Source organism: Arvicola amphibius, chromosome 8, assembly GCF_903992535.2.
Source record: "Arvicola amphibius chromosome 8, mArvAmp1.2, whole genome shotgun sequence".
Classification (NCBI taxonomy): domain Eukaryota; kingdom Metazoa; phylum Chordata; class Mammalia; order Rodentia; family Cricetidae; genus Arvicola; species Arvicola amphibius.
In genome coordinates this window covers 73,741,972-73,762,535 of record NC_052054.1, presented here as the reverse complement: position 1 = coordinate 73,762,535, position 20,564 = coordinate 73,741,972, and the positions used below count along the sequence as shown (strand labels likewise).

The 20,564-nt window shown below is 43.3% G+C and overlaps 1 protein-coding gene across 4 annotated transcripts in view; it reads right to left on the bottom strand.

The window, feature by feature from the left end:
- Nucleotides 1-1,848: 1,848 nt before the first annotated feature.
- LOC119820556 (zinc finger protein 112-like) overlaps nt 1,849-20,564 on the bottom strand; it is a 45,588-nt gene continuing 26,872 nt past the window's right edge. For 2 of the 4 annotated variants that reach the window (XM_038339017.1, XM_038339016.1), the window contains exon 5: nt 1,849-4,545. In XM_038339017.1, coding sequence (XP_038194945.1) covers nt 2,204-4,545 — 2,342 coding nt within the window. In that variant the 3' untranslated portion in view covers nt 1,849-2,203. Of the gene's footprint in view, nt 4,546-5,420; nt 5,511-6,578; nt 6,706-14,165; nt 14,215-14,403; nt 16,400-20,564 lie in introns of those variants that run through there. The other 2 variants (XM_038339014.1, XM_038339015.1) reach the window with 2 other exon arrangements.

Sequence of the window (20,564 nt, the reverse complement as noted above, 5' to 3'; positions counted from 1 at the left end):
GAAGGACATTGGTGCTACCAGGAATAGATATTTCTCATTGTCATTAAAAAAAGAACCTATGTTATTAAAACATCGTAAACACCATATTCTGCAGATCTCTAAAGTGTTTGAAGACCACCTATCTAAAATATAACTGGTTGATCTTGAAAACAACCTGAGATGACTACAAGTTCCACTGTAATAGGTGACTATTTACCTGCATTACTTTGTCATAGTTTGTAATAATAACTTTCAAGGACTAGAATTTTGTATTACATTGTTAAATGAACTATATAGGTACAATATCTTAAATCAGAGTGATATGTATAAATAGTATGTTCAAACAAAAATAATCTCAAATTTGTTATCAATATACAAAAATCCAGTACAATGTAAAATGCTTATGACTAGTATTTGCTTTTTTGGTTTAAAAGTAGATTCAATTATCTCTATTATCCTATTACAGCTATATCACCTTCTTTCAGAGTAGGTTCAATAATGTACCCTTTATCCTCATATTTCTATATCCTCCTGTTTTATTTTTGGAACAAAAACCCTGAAATCTAACCTCCTTTGGTTTTTTTTTTTTTTTTCCTGACCATTACTAATAACAACTTGTAACCAAATCCCTTAAACAATGGCAAATATCCATTGCCCACTGACCAAAAACTGTCTGCCCCACTACTTGGGAATGTAGGTTTTGTGTTCTTAAAATTAGTTCCTGCTGTCTGGGAGTGACTGCATTTTTAGGGAACCCTGAAAAAAATTGGAATATTTACCAAGTCTTGGAAGAGGTAGCTGACTCATTTGTGGTTCAGTCTCTACATGATGGGAACGTGTAGGGCTTATCTCAGGTCCTAGCTAGGGTAGTCTCTGAGACTGGGTTATCTCAGCTAGCAATGTTGAAACTGTCCTGAGCCATTTGTAATCCAAATCCAAAGTCAATCTTTGGATGGTGACTGTCAGCTTGGTATCATTACCACAATCCAAGTAGAATAGTTTTGGAGCCCCATCTTCCTTTTAGAGAGTTAAAAGGTTGTGGCTAGGCATGGTCATGGTTCACTACAGAAAACTTGGACATTTTAAATGTAACAGGCAGCAGATGTCAAAGAGGTTAAAGGACCATAATTCATTGGGTACATCCAGAGTACAAAAACATAAGGGCCATAACTTCTAGCAAAGCTGTGACTATAGAATCATCCTTTTCAGAACTCGAAGCAGTAGCCCACTGTAATCCTGAATATGTACCTTATGGTGGACACATTTTAACTTTCCAAATTCTGCAAAATGAAACAACACATCCATCAACCAATGTTCATTTCATTGAGTACCCTTTGGGTTACTTCCTACAGGTACTGGAGTTTGGCTGTATAAAGAACAAATAGGGCATTGCCTTATACTTTCTTTGTATTGCTGCCAAGTGATGGAAAAATCTTTTTTCAACTCTTGCTACTGACATGTTGTTTTTTTATGAACTATGAGGCTTCTAGCACATTTCAATCAAGTTAATCAATTTCATCACTATCTAGAGGGCCAAGCAGACCCACATGGGATCTGATGTGTTATATAAGGGATGATTTGTATTTGATTATTTCTTCTAACTGAATAAATAATAAAGTCAATTTTGTATCACCAAACCTTACTTTTTAATTGAACAAAAGAGAGAAATGCTGTGAAACAATACTCTTATACACTGTAAAGATTTGTCATACAAATTGGTTTAATGAAAGGCTGACTGGCCAGTAACCAGGCAGAAAGTATAGGTGCGCCACCCAACCTAAGGATGATAAGGCATGATAAGGCATGATAAGGAAGGGCAGGTTCAGGAGACTCCCCAGTCAAACACAAGAGAGAGCAAGATGTGCCGTATTGAGAACAGGGACCACGACATGCCAATGCATAATTAAGGAATATCAGTTAACGTAAACTTGAAGAGATAGTTAATAATAAGCCTGAGTTATTAATCGAGATTTCTAAGTAATAAGTTTCTGCATGGTAATTTAGGAAGCAGATTCTGGGCCCAGATATTTGGGACCAATTGGCTCTGAGAAATGAAACTTTCACCTATAATCAAACTTTTGCTAATTCCTGCTTACATTCATGAGAAGTTCTTGATCCTCTACAAGAGCTTGTTGAGATGTTGGCAAACACTTGATGGATCTCTTTTCTGAGTTGCTTCCCAACAACCACTGGCATTCATGTTGGGTACAAACACTACTTTTCATTAACAAAACAGAACAGTATTTGACAGGCCTTCATCTCTGCACAGGTTCTCAGAAGGATGGGAACCATTTCTATACTCTTCCCTCCTATAGAAACTATCACTGCTATGGACTTTTTGATGCATCAGAAGACCTGAATTCCTACTGAATCCCTTACCACATGTGTCACACTTGTAGTGTTTCCTTCCCGTATGGACAAGCTGATGAGATTGAAGATTTGACTTCTGGGTGAAACCTTTCCCACACACCTCACATTTAAATGGCTTCTCCCCAGTGTGGATTCTCTGATGTATCTGGAGATTGTAACACCTATTGTACGCCTTCCCACACTCGAGACACTGGTAAGGCTTCTCTCCCATGTGGACTCTCTCGTGGACCAGGAGACTTGAGGCGATACTAAAGCCTTTGCCACATTTTCCACATTTATAGGGTTTTTCTCCTGTGTGAACCCGCTCATGAATTTGAAGATTACAGTTCCATCTGAAGCCTTTGCCACATTTTCCACATTTATAGGGTTTTTCTCCTGTGTGAACCCGCTGATGAATTTGAAGATTACAGTTCCATCTGAAGCCCTTCCCACACTCCTCACACTTGTAAGGTTTCTCTCCAGTATGAATTCTCCGGTGACTTTGAAGGTTTGAACTTCGATTGAAGCCCTTCCCACACTGCTCACACTTGTATGGTTTCTCTCCAGTGTGAAGTTTCTGGTGGTCTTGTAGGTAGGAATTTCGACTGAAGCTCTTCCCACACTCCTCACACTTGTATGGTTTCTCCCCAGTATGACTTCTCTGGTGGCCTTGCAGGTAGAAACTCCGACTGAAGGCCTTCCCACATTCCTCACACTTGTACGGTTTCTCTCCAGTGTGAACTCTCCGGTGGGAGTGTAGGTAGGCACTCTGGCTGAAGCACTTCCCACACTCCTTACATTGATATGGTTTCTCTCCTGTGTGGACTCTCTGGTGAATGGTAAGAACCCATCTGTCACTGAAGCATTTCCCACAGGTGTCGCATTTGTGTGGCTTAGGTTTCTGCTGCTCTTGGGGGCTGGAACTCCAGTTAGAGCCATTCCCACCCTCTTTATAAGTAGGTTTCTCAATGACGTCAAGTTGTTGATGGCTTGGAATACACAATTTTTGATTGAAGTTTGTACTGCATGCATGTTTATGTGGTTGTTCCCTGGGGTACACTGCTGAAAAGTCCTGGAAATTTGGGGGCAGACTGAAGTGGTCACCACACTCAGAGTTATACATAGTCTCTTCCACGTGAACTCTGTGCTCAGTGTTAAAATTTGAGCAATGTGTGAAATCTTTTCTACACTCCACACCTGGATATAGTTTCTCTTCAGCGTGGATTTCCTGACTAGCTTGAAGATATAAACTCTGACTAGAAACATTCCCATTCTCCTCATACTTGTTGGACTCTTCCCTAGTGTGGACCCTAAAATTACTATTACAGTGTAAACAAGGCAAAGCTTTCTCAGGGATGCCGCTCTTCTGGGAGGTGTCGCCCGGGTGGGCACATCCACAAGTGCTGAGAGGGGAGGCATGGTGGGCGTTCTCACTGCCCTGGCAGAGCATTTGCTCTGCACACACTCTCAGAGGGGACCACAGAAGAGAACTCTCAGCCGTACCTTCATCTCCTGTTTCCACACTCCGATGGATGTGAAGAGCTGACCTGTCCTGACAGCCCTCTCCATGTGGACTGCATGGACAGGGCTTCCCTCTTGAGTTGAACTGCTGATGTGTGTGAGAGCCGGGCTCATTGCCGTCACCATGGCCACAGGCTTTTCTATACTCACTACATGGGCAGGGCACCGGCCCTAATTTAATCAAGTCCTGCTTGAGTGACGATACCTTCATGGTCTCTTCTCTGAGGTCATGGAAACTATAGCTTTGCCCCTTTCTGTGTAACCCCTCATTGTCACTGTGGTATGAGAACCAACTGACGCTGTGACATCCACGGAAATGATTTCTCATGGGCATTTGCTGACCTTTCCATTGGTAATTACACGACCCACTGAGATGTGATTCCCGCCAAGACTGCTGGGCTCTCAGGGAAGGAAACTCTTGACTCCTCATAGAGGCAGAGTCATCATCTGCAGGAGGCAACACATAGTTCCCATCCTCAGAAATCTGAAGCAGCCTCCCTGCGCACACCAGGAAGGAGGAATCTCCCTGGTTCTGAGACTCAGTGTTGCTCTTTAGACATCTTTTCATGGAATCCTGATCCCTGGGTAACAAGCCTGCACCCTGTGGCCAGGTCTCACAGGAGGCGAGCTCTCTGGGACAAAGGGAGCTTAACTCCATGTCTTCATCATTCTCCACAGCACGTCCACACTGGCTTCCTATAAGATGAGAATCCAGACAAACACACAAGTGAACACCTTACTGAGAGACGCTGGTGTGTAACACATGGCTCAAACCAGGAGACAGACAGGCCACACTGCTTCTGGGGAGACTGACAAATCACCTGACACACACAGGAGACACAAAACCAAGGCTCTCAGGGTGCCTAAGATCTGAGTTTTCTTCAGGGCAGTAGTAGAGCAACCTTTAATCCCAGCACTCAGGAGGTAGAGATAGGCAGATCTCTGTGAGTTCAAAGCCAGCCTGCTTTACAGAGTGAGTTCCAGGACAGCCAGAGCTACATAGAGAAAAACCCTGTCTCCAAAAAAAAAAAGAAAGAAAAAAACAACAACAAAACAAACAAAAAGCAACAAACACAACAAAATGATCTGGGTTTTCCTAGCAAAATCTGGGTATCAATAGTGGCGGCATTCAAAAGTTGTAGTGAACTATAAGCACATCATTGTGCTTTATAACGAGCAGTAGAAAAAACAAAAGCGGATATTCCCAATGTGGAAAAATGACTTTCGTCTTTATGAGCATGAACGTGAGTGTGAGTCTGGCCTCTCTTTCTGGGTGCATGTGCACACACACACAGGTGCTCCACTCATGGTATGACTGTGGAGGTCAGGGAACGTCGTGAGAGAGTCAGTTTACTCCACTCTTGACAACACAAAGGTTCTAGGAATGGAACTGTGCCTGGGGCAAGCATCCTTACTAAGGAGCCATCTCAGCGGCCCTGCTCTAAGCACTTTAAAAGCCATTACACTATTTGTGAAGTGGGGACCAGTGGAGAGTTAAGGAGAGAAACGCTATGCCCTGCCCCTGTTAGGGAAAGCACTCCCGCCCACTGGTCCAGCAGCATCTTTCCCACCTGAGATCTCACCTCCTTGGGCCTCCACCATGCAAAGCTCCTCTTCATTCTGCAGCTGGGCTATCAATCCCGGTGTGAACGGCTGGTGTGCTATGTGGAAAAGAAAAAAAGCGAAAGTTTGATGACGTCTACTTTGTTTTAGTGGATAAAGAGTAGGAAGTAGAGGCAGGCAGAGCAGTTTCAAGGCCACCCTTAGCTATATAGTAAGTTTGAGAACAGTCTGGCCTGGATTATATGAGACACTGAGTCAAAGAAATAAAAAACAAAGGGAGGAAGGAAAGAAGGGAGAAAGGAAGGGAAGAAAAGAACTCTCAAGCTGGAAAGATGGCTCAGAGGTTAAAAGCACTAGATTGGTTCCCAGCACCTGCACAGCACCTCACAACCACCTCTAACTCCAGTTCTAGGAAATGTGAAGCCCTCTCTGTCCTCAATATGATGCATGAGCATGCACGTAAACACACGTACGTACACACACACACAGAATATAATATAATATATGTATATATATTATATTTATATTAGTCCAGTGAAATGGACTAATAAATAGGTACTACCACACAGCCTATAAAACAAAACTAGCCAGAAGCACATCGTAAATGGTTTTATGTAAACCAATGCGAAGGGCCCACTGTCCCCACTGTCCTACTCTGCTTCCTGTACACACTATGACAAAGGTACTGGGGGAGGAAAGGTTTTATTTCGTCTTATAGCTTGTAGCTCTTCATGGTGGGAAGTCAAGGCCGGACTCATGGCAGGAGCTGGAGACAGGAGCTGGAGCAGAGGCCATGGAGGGTGCTATTTACTGGCTTGCTCTTTACACAGCTCAGAGGCACCTGGCAGAGCAAGCACCACCCACAGTGGGCTGGGCCATAATCATAGCAATAATCAATCAAGAAATTCCCACACAGACTTGCCCACAGGCCATCATGGTGGAAGCATTTTCTCAAGTGAGGCTCCTCTTCCCAGATGACTCCAGCTTGTGTCATTAATAAAACCAAGCAGGACTCCCATATACGGCTCAAAGGACAGATGGACGGAACCACGAGAGACCTGTGCTTCCAGTTAGACAACCAAGCCCAGAAAACAACTCCAGCAGTTCCCAGGCTCCCAGCAGCTGGTCCCAGTCACTCATCCGGGAAACCCAGACCCCATCCTCACCCACTGAGAGTAGCATCCTGAAGGTCTCCAGCATCACATCACGGTACAACTTCCTCTGGGCAGCGTCCAGCAGCCCCAGCTCCTCCTCGCTGAAGACCACAGCCACATCCCTGAACGTCACCATCTCCTGGGATAGCAAACACATGCGGGTTATAACTACAGAAGAGATGGTGCTAAGAAGATATGGAGGAAGGACCTCAGTGAGACTCAGAGCCTTAGCCAGAAGTACCTGTCTCTGCCTGCCTTCAATCAGCTGGGTCCACCCGCCATTAGGGCTGCAAACAATCCTCATATTTGCATATGCTTGTGTACATTATGTTTGGATACAGGCACATGTGCATGCACAAATGTGAAGTCTGTGAGTATGCATGTGCATTTTGCCTGCCTGTGCGTGTGGCACAGCACGTATCTGGAGAACTTTCAGGAGTTGGCCCTGTCCTTCAACCTTGCAGAAACACACAGCAGGGTCGTCTCTCTTGCTGTTTCTGCTGTACTGTGTATTCCAGGCTAGCTAGGCTGCCAGCTGCCAGCTTCCAGCTGGTTCTCCCATTTGCTCCATAGGGAGATTATAGTTGGGCACCACCACTTCTGGTATTTTACACAGATTCCAAGAATTGAACTCAGTTCCTCAGGATTATGTGGCAAGTGTCGATATCTGCTAAGCCATCTCCCCAACCTCTTCCACATTGCTTCATAAGATAGTATATTCTCATTGACTTAAATCTCACTAATTAAGTCAATTTAGTAATAATTATTCTCTTGTCACATAAAAATATTTCTTCTTAAAATGTTTTATTTATCTCTGTGGTGTGTGTGTGTGGGGGGGTCATGGAGCTCATGCATCCTTGGTGCATGTGTGGAGGTCAGATAACTTTTGGGAGTCGGTCCCTGTTCCTGTGTGGAGAAGATCAATCCAGACTGGTAAGTGTGTGCCATCCCGGGGGAAGGTGTGGGGGTACATGGTCGGCAAAGGGAGCACAGGGCCCCGCCAGCTCCTGCTGCAGGGGCTTCTCTGTTTCACACGACCAGGCCTCCCCCAAGCCTGCCTTATTGTCTGCAAGATCCTTGGCCCTGGAACAGCTCCTGCTCCTGCACTGAGGCTTTCCACCCAGAGGGGAGTCCCTGTTCCTATGCGGAGAAGATCAATCCAGATAGGAACAGTTCCTGCTCCTGCACTGAGGAGATCCACCCAGAGTCAGTCACAGCATAGATTGGACCAAGACACCAAGACTCTCCTGGCTGCATCTGAAGAGCAGGCGTCAATGCAAGAATTCCTCCAACAACCTGAAAGGCAACATGACAACACCAGAATCCAGGGATCACGTAAGAAGACTAGAACACCCTATTCCAGAAGAAGTAGAAGGAAATGACTTTAAACATAACATTATGAAAATAATAGAGGACCTTAAACAGGATGTGAAAAACTGCTTTAAAAAAAAAATGTAGAAGAAAAGAAAAAAGGTATACAGTTGCCAGTACAGGAAAAAAAAAATGTAGAAGACAAACAAAAAGGTAGAAGAAATGAATAAATCTCTCAAAGATGTCCAAGAAAACCAAGAAAAAGCAATCAAACAGGTAATGGAATCAGTTCAAGACTTGAAAAATGAAATGGATGTAATGAAGAAAACAAAAACTGAAGGAAGGCTGGATATGGAAAATCTGGGTAAACGAACAGGAACTACAGAGACAAGTATAACCAACAGAATACAAGAGATAGAAGAAAGAATCTCAGACACCGAGGATACTATAGAGGAAATAAACTCATTGATTAAAGAAAATAACAAATCCAACAAATTCTTAACACAAAACATCCAGGAAATCTGGGACACCATGAAAAGACCAAACCTAAGAATAATGAAGATAGAAGGAGAAGAATTACAGCTTTCAAAGGCCCAGAAAATATAATCAACAAAATCATAGAAGAAAACTTTCCCAACCTAAAGAAGGATACTCCTATCAAGGTACAAGAAGCATACAAAACCCAAATAGACTAGATTTTTTTAAAAAAAAGCATCCCTTCGCCATATAATAATCAAAACACAAAACATACAGAAATAAGAGCTGCAAGGAAAAAAGGTCAAGTAACATATAAAGGGAAACTTACCAGAAATGCACCTGACTTCGCAATGGAAACCATGAAAGCCAGAAGGTCTTGGATAGATGTGCTACAGACACTAGGGGAACATGGATGCAAGCCCAGACTACTATACCCAGCAAAGCTTGCATTCACCATCGATGGAGAAAACAAGATATTCCAGGACAAAAACAGATTTAAACAATATATACAAACACCACCACCAGAAAAAATAACCGCAGTTAACAACCACTGGTCATTAATATCACTTAATATAAATGGACTCAATTCACCTATAAAAAGGCACAGGTTAAGAGAATGGATACGAAAACAGGATCCAACATTCTGCTGTTTACAAGAAACACCCCTCAAACTCAAAGACAGACACTAGAGTTGGGAAAAGGTTTTCAAATCAAATGGACCAAAGAAACAAGCAGGTGTGGCTACATTAATATGTAACAAAATTGATTTCAAACTAAAATCAATCAGAAGAGATGGAGGACACTTTATACTCATAACAGGAACAATTCATCAGGAGGAAGTCTCAATCCTGAATATCTATGCCCCTAATATAAAAGCACCCACATATGTAAAAGAAACATTACTAGAACTCAAAGCATACATCAAACCCCACACTCTAATAGTACGAGATTTCAACACTCCTCTCTCACCAATGGACAGGAAAACCAGACAGAAACTTAACAGAGAAATAAGAGAACTAACAGAAATAATGAACCAAATGGACTTAACAGACATCTATGGAACATTCCAACCAAACAGAAAAGAATATGCCTTCCTTTCAGCATCTCATGGAACCTTCTCAAAAATTGATCACATAGGGGGCTGGAGAGATGGCTCAGCGGTTAAGAGCACTGCCTGCTCTTCCAAAGGTCCTGAGTTCAATTCCTGGCAACCACATGGTGGCTCACAACCATCTGTAATGAGGTCTGGTGCCCTCTTCTGGCCTGCAGGCACACAAACTGACAGAATATTGTACACATAATAAATAAATAAATAAATAAATAAATAAATAAATAAATAAATATTTTTTTTAAAAAATTGATCACATAATTGGTAATGAAGCAAACATCCATAGATACAAAGAAATTATAGTTACCACCTGTATACTATCAGATCACCATAAAATAAAGTTAGAATTCAACAATTCTACCCCCAGAAAGCCTACAAACTCATGGAAACTGAACAGTCAACTACTCAACCATCCCTGGGTCAAGGAAGAAATAAAGAAAGAAATTAAAGTATTCATTGAATTCAATAAAAATAAAAACACAACATACCCAAACCTATGGGACACTATAAAAGCAGTGCTAAGAGGAACATTCAGAGCACTAGGTGCCCACATAAAGAAAACAGAGAAAGCACACATTAGAGACTTAACAGCACACCTGAAAGCTCTAGAAAAAAAAGAAGCAGACTCACCCAGGAGGAGTAGAAGACTGGAAATAATCAAACTGAGGGCTGAAATCAACGAAATAGAAACACAGAAAATAATCCAAAGAATCAATGAAACAAAAGCTAGTTCTTGGAGAGAAAAAAAAAAAATCGACAAGATTAACAACCCCCTATCCAAACTAATCAAACAGCAGAGAAAGAACAGGCAAATTAACAAGATCAGAAATGGGGGACATAACCACAGACACAGAGGAAATTCAGAGAATCATTAGATCTTACTACAAAAGCCTGTATGCCACAAAATTGGAAAATGTAAAAGAAATGGACATTGTTTTAGATAAGTACCATATACCAAAATTAAATCAAGACCAGTGAACAATTTAAATAGACCTGTACGTCACAAGGAATTAGAAGCTGTCATCAAAAACCTCCCTACCAAAAAAGCCCAGGACCACATGGTTTCAATGTAGAAGTTCTAACAGCTAATACCTATACTCCTTAATGTGTTTCACAAAATAGAAATAGAAGAGTCATTGCCAAACTCCTTTTATGAAGCTACAGTTACCCTGATACCAAAACCACACAAAGACTCAACCAAGAGAGTTACAGACCAATCTCACTCATGAACATCGACACAAAAATTCTCAATAAAACACTGGCAAACCGAATCCAAGAACACATTAGAAAAATTATCCATTATGATCAAGTAGGCTTCATCCCAGAGATGCAGGGCTGGTTGAACATACGAAAATCTATCAATGTAATCCATCATATAAATAAACTGAAAGAAAAAAACCATATGATCATCTCATTAGATGCTGAAAAAGCATTTGACAAAATTCAACACCCCTTTATGATAAAGGTCTTGGAGAGATTACGGATACAAGGTTCATACCTAAATATAATAAAAGCAATATACAGCAAGCCAACAGCTAACATCAAATTAAATGGAGAGAAACTCAAAGCCATTCCACTAAAATCAGGAACAAGACGAGGCTGTCCACTCTCTCCATATCTCTTCAATATAGTGCTTGAAGTTCTAGCAATAGCAATAAGACAACATAAGGAGATCAAAAAGATTCGAATTGGAAAGGAAGAAGTCAAACTTTCATTATTTGCAGATGATATGATAGTGTACATAAGCGACCCCAAAAACTCTACCAAAGAACTCCTACAGCTGATAAACACCTTTAGTAATGGGGCAGGATACAAGATCAACTCCAAAAAATCAGCTGCCCTCATATACACAAAGAACAAAGAAGCAGAGAGGGAAATCAGAGAAGCATCACCTTTCACAATAGCCACAAATAGCATAAAGTATCTTGGGGTAACTCTAACCAAGGCAGTGAAAGATCTATTTCACAAGAACTTTAAGTCTTTGAAGAAAGAAATTGAAGAGGATACCAGAAAATGGAAGTATCTCCCTTGCTCTTGGATTGGGAGGATCAACATAGTAAAAATGGCAATTCTACCAAAAGCAATCTATAGATTCAATGCAATCCCCATCAAAATCCCAACAAAATTCTTCACAGATCTTGAGAGAACAATAATCAACTTTATATGGAAAAACAAAAAACACAGGATAGCCAAAACAATCCTATACAATAAAAGTACTTCTGGAGGCACTACCATTCCTGACTTCAAACTCTATTACAGAGCGACAGTAATGAAAACAGATTGGCATTGGCATAAAAACAGAGATGTTGACCAATGGAATCAAATAGAAGACCCGGATATTAACCCACAAACCTATGAACTATGAACACCTGATTTTCGACAAAGGAGCTAAAATTATACAATGGAAGAAAGAAAGCATCTTTAACAAATGGTGCTTGCACAACTGGATATCAACCTGTAGAAGAATGAAAATAGATCCTTATCTATCACCATGCACAAAACTCAAGTCCAAATGGATTAAAGACCTCAATATAAATCTGACCACACTGAACCTGACAGAAGAGAAACTGAGAAGTAGTCTGCAACACATGGGCACAGGAGACGACTTCCTACGTATAACCCCAGTAGCACAGACAATAAGAGTGACAATGAATAAATGGGACCTCCTGAAACTGAGAAGCTTCTGTAAAGCAAAGGACACTGCCATTAAGACAAATAGGCAACCTACTGAATAAGAAAAGATCTTCACCAACCCCGCATCAGACAAAGGTCTGATCTCCAAAATATATAAAGAACTCAAGAAAATAGACATTAAAACTCTAACTAACCCACTAAAAAAAATGGGGAACTGAACTGAACAGAGAATTCTCAGCAGAAGTTCAAATGGCCAAAAGATACTTAAGGTCATGCTCAACCTCCTTAGCGATCAGGGAAATGCGAATTAAAACAACTTTGAGATACTATCTTACACCTGTCAGAAGGACTAAAATCAAAAGCAACGATAGCCTATGCTGGAGAGGTTGTGGAGTAAGGGGAACACTCATCCATTGTTGGTGGGAATGCAAACTTGTGCAACCACTTTGGAAATCAGTTGTGGCGGTTTCTCAGGAAAACTGGGAGTCAACCTACCTCATGACCCAGCAATTCCACTCTTAGGAGTATACCCAAAAGATGCCCAATCATACTACAAAAGCATTTGTTCAACTATGTTCATAGCAGCACTACTTGTAATAGCCAGAACCTGGAAACAACCTAAGTGCCCCTCAATAGAAGAATGGATAAAGAAGGTGTGGCACATATATACTTTAGAGTTCTACTCAGCAAGTTCTACTCAGCGGTAAAAAACAATGACATCTTGAATTTTGCATGCAAATGGATGGAAATAGAAACACTTTACTGAGATAACCCAAACCCAAATAGAGGAATATGGTATGTACTCACTCATAAATGGATTCTAACCATAAACAAAGGACATTGAGCCTATAATTCGGGAAGCTAAATAAGGTGAACCCAAAGAAAACCATATATTTATCCTCCTGGATATGGGAAGTAGACAAGATCTCCGGGCAAGTTGGGAGCACAGGGGTGGGGGTGCATTGGGGTGAAGGGAAGATGGGGAGAGAGAAGGGAGAAGGGGAGAATTGGGGAGAGCTTGGGGGAAAGGGATGGTAGAGATGGAGGAAGGGTGGATATGGGAGCAGGGAAGAAGATATCTTAACTAAGGGAGCCATTTTAGGGTTGGCAAGAGACTTGGCTCTAGACGGATTCCCAGGTGTCCAAGGGGATTTCCCCAGCTAGGTCCTTGGGCAGCAGAGGAGAGGGTACCTGAACTGGCCATATCCCATAGCCACACTGATGAATATCTTGCATATCATCATAAAACCTTTATCTGGCGATGGATTGAGATAGGGACAGAGACCCACATTGGAGCACTGCACTGAGCTCCCAAGGCCCAGATGAAGGAGGGAGAACATGAGCAAGGAAGTCAGGACCACGAGGGGTGCGTCCTCCCACTGAGCCGGTGGGACTGATCTACTGGGAGCTCACTAAGGCCATCTGGACTGGGACTGAACAAGCATGTGATCAAACCAGACTCCCTGAATGTGGCTGACAATGAGGGCTGACTGAGAAGCAAATGATAATGACACCGGGTTTTGATTCTACTTCATGTACTGGCTTTTTGGGAAGCTAGTCTGTTTGGATGCTCACCTTCCTAGACCTGTATGGAGCGGGGAGGGCCTTGGACTTGCCACCGGGCAGGGCACCTTGACTTCTCTTTGGACTGGAGAGGAAGGGGAAGAGAGAGTGGGGGGAGTGGGAGGGAAATGGGAGGAAGGGAGGAGGTGGAAATTTTTAATAAATAAATGTAAAAAAAATAAAAATACTCTGGGGAGTCAGTTCTCTCCTGATTTGTGGGTGCCACAGATCTAGCTCTGGTCTTCAGCCTTCGCTGCAAGCTCCCTTACCACTGAGCCATCTACTGGCCTCGCTCATTCTCACTATTTCCTTTTCTAGAACGTCACTGTGCAGACACGATTGTTCTCACTTCCTTTTACATTGCAAGCATAATAATGGATGAACATCTGAACTGTAATCCATCACAAATTAATGTTTTCAATTATAAAAGCAGGGGTCATGGTACCTCTCAGAGCAACAAAAACTCTAAGAAAGGGCATGAAGGGCACAGTTGAAAATCAACTCACCTGCAATTGGGCCATTTTCTCCTCCTTTTTTCCAGGAAATGGTGCAGACCTGAGAAGACAGGACAGGATGACAGACACCATGAGAGAGGGAAAATACAAGCTTGGCCAGGTGAGATCCAGGTGCCCCTTGCCTCCAGAGGCAGGCACACACATGCTGCAAATCAGGCCACATTCCAGCTACCCCCAGGATGTCCCACCCTGGGCTATAGGCAGGAACAGCCTTCCCAAGTGTTCTTACTTCATACTGGGCATCCCCAGACGTTCACTCCCATCCTGGGAAACGTGGCCAAGAAGGGTGTTGGCTCCCAGCAGCATCAAGGACAAATTTCCTGTGTTCAGAGGTTGGTGCTGGGCTGTGATGGTTCAGCAGGTAAGGGTGCTTGCTGCCAAGCCTGAAGACCTGAGATTAATCCTCAGGACCCACATGGAAGGAGAGAACTGGTTCCCACAGGCTGTTCTCTGACATGAGCTTCTTTCATTACACACACACTAATAACTGTAAGTCATTCTTTCGAAGGTGTGTGGTGCTAATGTGTGTTCTCATGAAGTAACCATAACTATGTTCACTGAGCTTCTACATTTCAGATCTGCCTTCTGCAAGAGGGCTGCTAGAGTGTTGGCATTCAGTGTTAAGGGCTGCTGGGATTCTGTGCGCCAGCGGTGGACAGCAACTGTAAGAAAGCAAACCTCTGTCCCCATGAGTGTCCAGAAGAGTCACCACAGAACTGTCCTTGCACTCTAACCCCAGTGAGAAAATTGAGCATCCTAGGTGACAGAGTCCCTACCTAGAATCCCCAGTGAGGGGCTGGGGTGCGGCTCAGTGGTAGAGCCCCTACCTAAAATCCCCCCAATAAAGAACTGCATTATAAGCATGTTATATAGCAAAGTCTTCAAAGATAGACTTCCCATTCTGCAGGGACCCTCCTTAGATGGAGGGTGTTCTATGGGGAGATAAAACATTCCATCATACTAGGAAACTCAATAAAATTCAGGAAGTGAACAACTCCAAAGCTTCATGAAGTCTCAGACACTGACCAGGTTCACTAGACCTTTCCCTCCCCAGACATTTTTAAGCAGTAAGGAATACTGAGTGACATCTCAGCAAGCTAAGCTGCCTAGAAGATGCTCACACCCACAGAAGTCCCAAAAGCAGAGACCAGCTGAACCGACAGAGATTCAGAACAACTGAAGCACCTGGGTGACGAGCCTGCAGACTGCAGTGTGCTCCAGGTTCCAGTTTTGTGAGCTGGCACCATGCTGGAGGGGGCTTTGGTGATGCAGCTGCCTTTGAGTCATTTCTGCTTCTATGAGTAACCCCTCAGCCATATTCCTGTTAGTAACCCCAATAATTGTGTGACAATATTCATGGGGAGACATGACCAAATAAACATCTATACGTTTCAGACAGAGAACCAATGATTGCCGAATAAGTCCAACATGGTGACCCAATGAGTTTTACTGGGGTTGTGCATAACAAACACCAAACTCGGGTTAACTATTGATGAGACTACTCTTGCTGGCACTGATGTTAACAGCCCACATGCTAACCTTCATTTGACTCTGAACAGTGCATGTATTTAGGGTAGTAATCACGAATTCATACACATCACCCTTTGAACATTCTAAAATGGATTTAATATCTTTGGAATGGGCATTCTTTAACATCCCATCAAATAACGACAGAAAAACCCAAGCATCAAGAATATGGTAAGAGGGGTCAGGTGTGGTCAGGCTGGGGCCAGGGATCCTACAGCAGGAGCTCTAAGACCATCTGTGGGTCACTGGAGCTTCATCTGTGGATCACTGGAGCTTCCAGGGACTGGAGCGCATCCTCGAAATCTGGACAGCACTAAGAGCAAAATAATAGCTAAGAGCTGGTGCCGCGCGCCCGCTGTCTTGAGCCTTGCAGGAAACACCAGCTCGCTCTTCGATAGGTACCAAAGTGTTGAGGAAGAAACGGGGGCACAGACGGAGACGACTGTGCACTTCCGACAGTGGCTAGAGAGACGGCTGGGGCCCCCCGGTGTCCACGACACCCTGCATCCTGGTGACTGACAGTCCCGGCCAGGCCTGAGTCAACGTGCGCAAGCGCGGCACGCTCCGGCAGGCTCATTCACAGCAAACTCGCCTCCTGCCCTTCTGAGGCAGATTTCCTTCCCAGCATCCACGCCTGCTGCCTATCGCCGGGGATAATCTGAAAACTATGGGGAAGATGGGGAAGGGGAGAGCTGAGGGAGGGCTCACCTTTCTGAGAGGAAAGCAGGCCACGGCCTCGCACACCTGGGCCGGAAGTGACTCTTCCCGCGCAGGCCACCGGGAGCACACTTCCCAGAATTCCCAGGGAACCAGGACGACGCAGACTCGTGCAGAGGAAGTTAGCTTTGAACCTAGGATTTCCGGACTACATTTCCCGAAACTCCCCACAGAGTATCCCGGCCCTCTAAGCTCTTGTTACGGAAAGTCCTAGTGTAATGAGGATGGGACTGTTACAGACTACATTTCCCAAAATGCCCAAAATAGTAGGCTGGCCCTTTAAGCCGCCGTCAGCAGAAGGTTTCCTAGTGACCTGCGGTTTGGAGTGTCGTGGACTACATTTCCCATAATTCTTAGGGATCCTCCTCGCCTTTCCAGAGCGGAAGTGCTTTGTAACTAGATTGTCTCATAGATTCTGGTTCTTAGCTTTCCTAAAGATACAAATCTTCTAACCACGAAGCTTTTCCACATTTCTCTGGAAGACTGCATGTTAAAAAGATGACTTTCTAGAGCTTGTCAGGACCGCGTCTGTTGTAGATTATAATAAAATAGTCCCACACTAGCCCAGAATGGAGTAAAAGGGTTTTAGGGACCAACTCACAAAGCAGCAGTTCTCTGAAGGAGTGGGGAATGGGAAATCAAATCCAGCAGCCAATGGGCTGCGCAAGTGTTTACATCTGTATATATACTACAATTGACTACGCCCAAAGTAAGCTAGTATCTTAAAGGCTACTGGCTGGAAGAGTTCCCACAGGACTATCCATTTTGTCTAAAATAAAAGAGTTCTAAGCATAATACAAAACTGTATACAATAAGAACAATATCAAGCAAGAAACATAGGCTAAATGTTTTAATAGTTATCCTATCCTAAGGTGTCTTGTATTAGAAAGGCTTTTCGAAGTCATGGGAGAAAAGTAACTACGACAATCTAGTCTTCAACCCCATAGAAGACCTGAGAAGGGAAATTAACTACTTGAGTAAACAGGAAGCACAATCAAGCAACTTTCTAAAAGTGCATATATGACAGAGGCAATCACCCAAAGTCTCATTTGCAACGTTGGAGAAACCAAAGTTGGTTAAGGCCTAGAGTAACTGACAGACCACGTTCAGAGGCAGGAATTTTTTTTTAATATTGTCTTACCCCATCGTGGCAAGGCTTGACAGTCTTTTTCCTTGTATCCTTCTTGTCCTGTTTGTACATCATGCATTTTGTCAGTGGTCGAGACATGGGCATTTCTTTGCCCAAAGGCCACTTTTGCCAAGAAGAAAACAAGCTCCAAGTGGAGTGTCTTCAGTGATCAACATTCTCTCAGGACTTGATTGGTGCTGCCAGGAGCAATCATGTCTCACATCAACAGAACCCTAAATTATTTATGTTGTTCTTTTTAAAAATGTTATAAAGTCCCAGGCAGCAGCTGTAGGCAGGCAGTGGACTCTGGGAGCAGCCAGTCCCAAGGCAGAGACTCGCAGGTCTCCAGCGGGTTGCACAAGATCCCTGGGAGGATCACGAGCAGTGGCTCATCTGGGGCGAGCTGGTCCCGCCATGTGGCGAGTGGGGAGAGACAGCTCATGGCGGGTTTGGACATGCAGCAGAAAAAAGGCACAAAGACACAGTAGGCAGGCATAGAACTGGACATTTATTACTTAGAGAAGAGAGGGGGGGGGGAGAGAGGGAGAGAGAGAGAAGAGAGGACAGAGAGACAGGGGTACACACACCAAGGGCAGCGAGAGGGGTGGGGGGGTCGCTGGGAGTGTGCGTGGCTTGCCCCTTAAAGAGCCAACCAAAAGAATAACAAATTAAATGTCATATTTTACATTTCTGTGAAGTGGTTGAAGATTAACTATCTATGCGGAATACAGTCTCTATGTATGTAAAGAACCTGATTAGTCTAACTGTAAGTATGACAAACATGGATGACTATTGACCTATAATTCTTAATACCTATATAGCTTAAAGACAAAGGCTTTTTATTAGAATATTAAATTATCTTTAAACAACTGTGTAGGAAATGAGGACAAATACCTCAAAATGTAAAAAAATGTATAAGTATCTTGATCAGAGGTAGAATGTATAATGCAATATGATGTATATATCCTAAAATTGCACCAATATACAAATATCTTAACCAGAGTAAGAAACATGCATGCACACAATATGACAAAATAAGTTGCATAGGTGATTAAATATTGTAAACAGAAAGAGGAGCATATTTAATATAACAAATACAATTTGAATTTGTGTCGATATACAAGAATCTATACCAATGTAAATTGTCCGTAAATAATAGCTCACAGGTATTTACTGTTACTATTATTAATAGTTTGAGTAAGCTCACACTTATCTACCTATTATCCCATCCAATTCCTTTCTTCTTATTATTATTTTTTAAACGAGATCCCTGAGCCTACAAAATTTCCCCCCAAAGCCCCAACCCTATGCCTCTTGTAAAGAACCCCTAATAGATTCCCTGACATTGAAGACAAAATTCACTGGGAGAGGATACATAGTCTTCTAGAATAACTTCCAGCTGTCATGGGAGCGATGTTCTTTCTATGGGATCCTGTGAAACTAAAATGATGGTTCAGTTTCAAGATTACTGTCTGGTATAATTGCAAATAGTCTCTGAGTAGTTGGCAGGGTTTTTCGGAGGTTCCTATTTAGACTTCTGGCCAGAGCGTTGTAAGGTGCGCTGTTTCAGCTAACCAAGTTGGAATCCTCTTAAACAGCTGGTTCCATAAACTGATCTTAATGTAGCGCTATCAGCATCATGATGTCATATCAACCAGGTGGAGTTGTTGCTGGGGGGCCCCATCCTCTTCATGGAAACTTTAAAGATTACTGCAGGAAAATGTATTGTTCAGTGGCCTTCCCTTCCAGGTCATTTGAATGGTCACCTGAGTGACAGATCCGGGCCCCAGAGATCCATAGCCCTAGCATAATCCCTGAGCACCCTGGCTCTAATGCAGAGGCAGTGACAGAAATAGTCTGGATCTGGGACCTGAGCCAGTGACAGAAACACTTTATCCCTGGACACAGAGAAGAGGAAAGCACCCCGACTCTGAAACCAGAGCCAAAGAAACACACTTTGCCCCTAGAACCAGATCCTGTTAAAGAAATTCCCCCAGGCCCTAAAAGAGAAAAAGGACCAGAAAAAGAAATGAAGTTTGGTCCTGAAATCAGAGCACTCTCTGCCCCTGACACGAAACCAGCCAATTCTTGAACAGGAAAACCCAACTAATCCCTGAGTAGGAAAGTAGTAACATCCAGTCTGGAGACAGGATTCCTCATAGAACTTAGCAAAGGGGAGCAGTAACCTCTCATCTAGAGGTGTGACCTGTCCCTGATTCCTTGTAGAAATAACGGAGCAGGACTGCTTTTCGTCCCGCCCTGCTCCCACACGGCTAGTTTTATACCCGAAATAACAACATAAAATTGTATTAATTTAAGCACTGCTTGGCCCATTATCTCTAGTTGCTAACTCTCACATCTTGATTAATGCATTTCTATTAATGTGTGTAGCACCACAAGGTGGTGGCTTACCAAGAAGATTCTAACCTGTGTCCATCTCGGAGAGGAGAGCTATGGTGTCTGCCTCATTGCCTTCTTCCCAGCATTCTGTTCTGTCTACTCCACCCACCTATGTTCTGAACTATCAGGCCAAGCACTTTCTTTATTAATTAACCAATGAAAGCAACGGATAGAAAGAAGACACTCCTACATCAATTCCTGACACCAGGGGATCCTCCCCTTTATTGGAGGAGCCAATCAAAGGGGGCAACCCCCTCACCCCATAGGGAGCAGCCAAATCCAAGCCGGCCTTCCCATCTATATAAACCACATCTCCACACCTCTCAAGGTCTCTCCAGCTCTGCTCCTGCTGCCACCACTGCTGCCTCCTCCTCCTTTTCCCTATTCCTTCTTCTCACCTACAGGGAGGCCCATGCTACCTCACAGTAAAGACTCTTGCTTTGGCATCAGATTCGGTCTTATGGTGATATTCCAGGGATCTGGACTTTGGGCATAGCATGGGTCTGGGGGTTCTTAGTCTAAATCACCTTCAGCTTCCAACCTTCACCCCTTTGTAATCTTGGAAAGGGAAAACTATTCAAACATGACACTCAAGTAAACTCAAACAAAGGAAACTT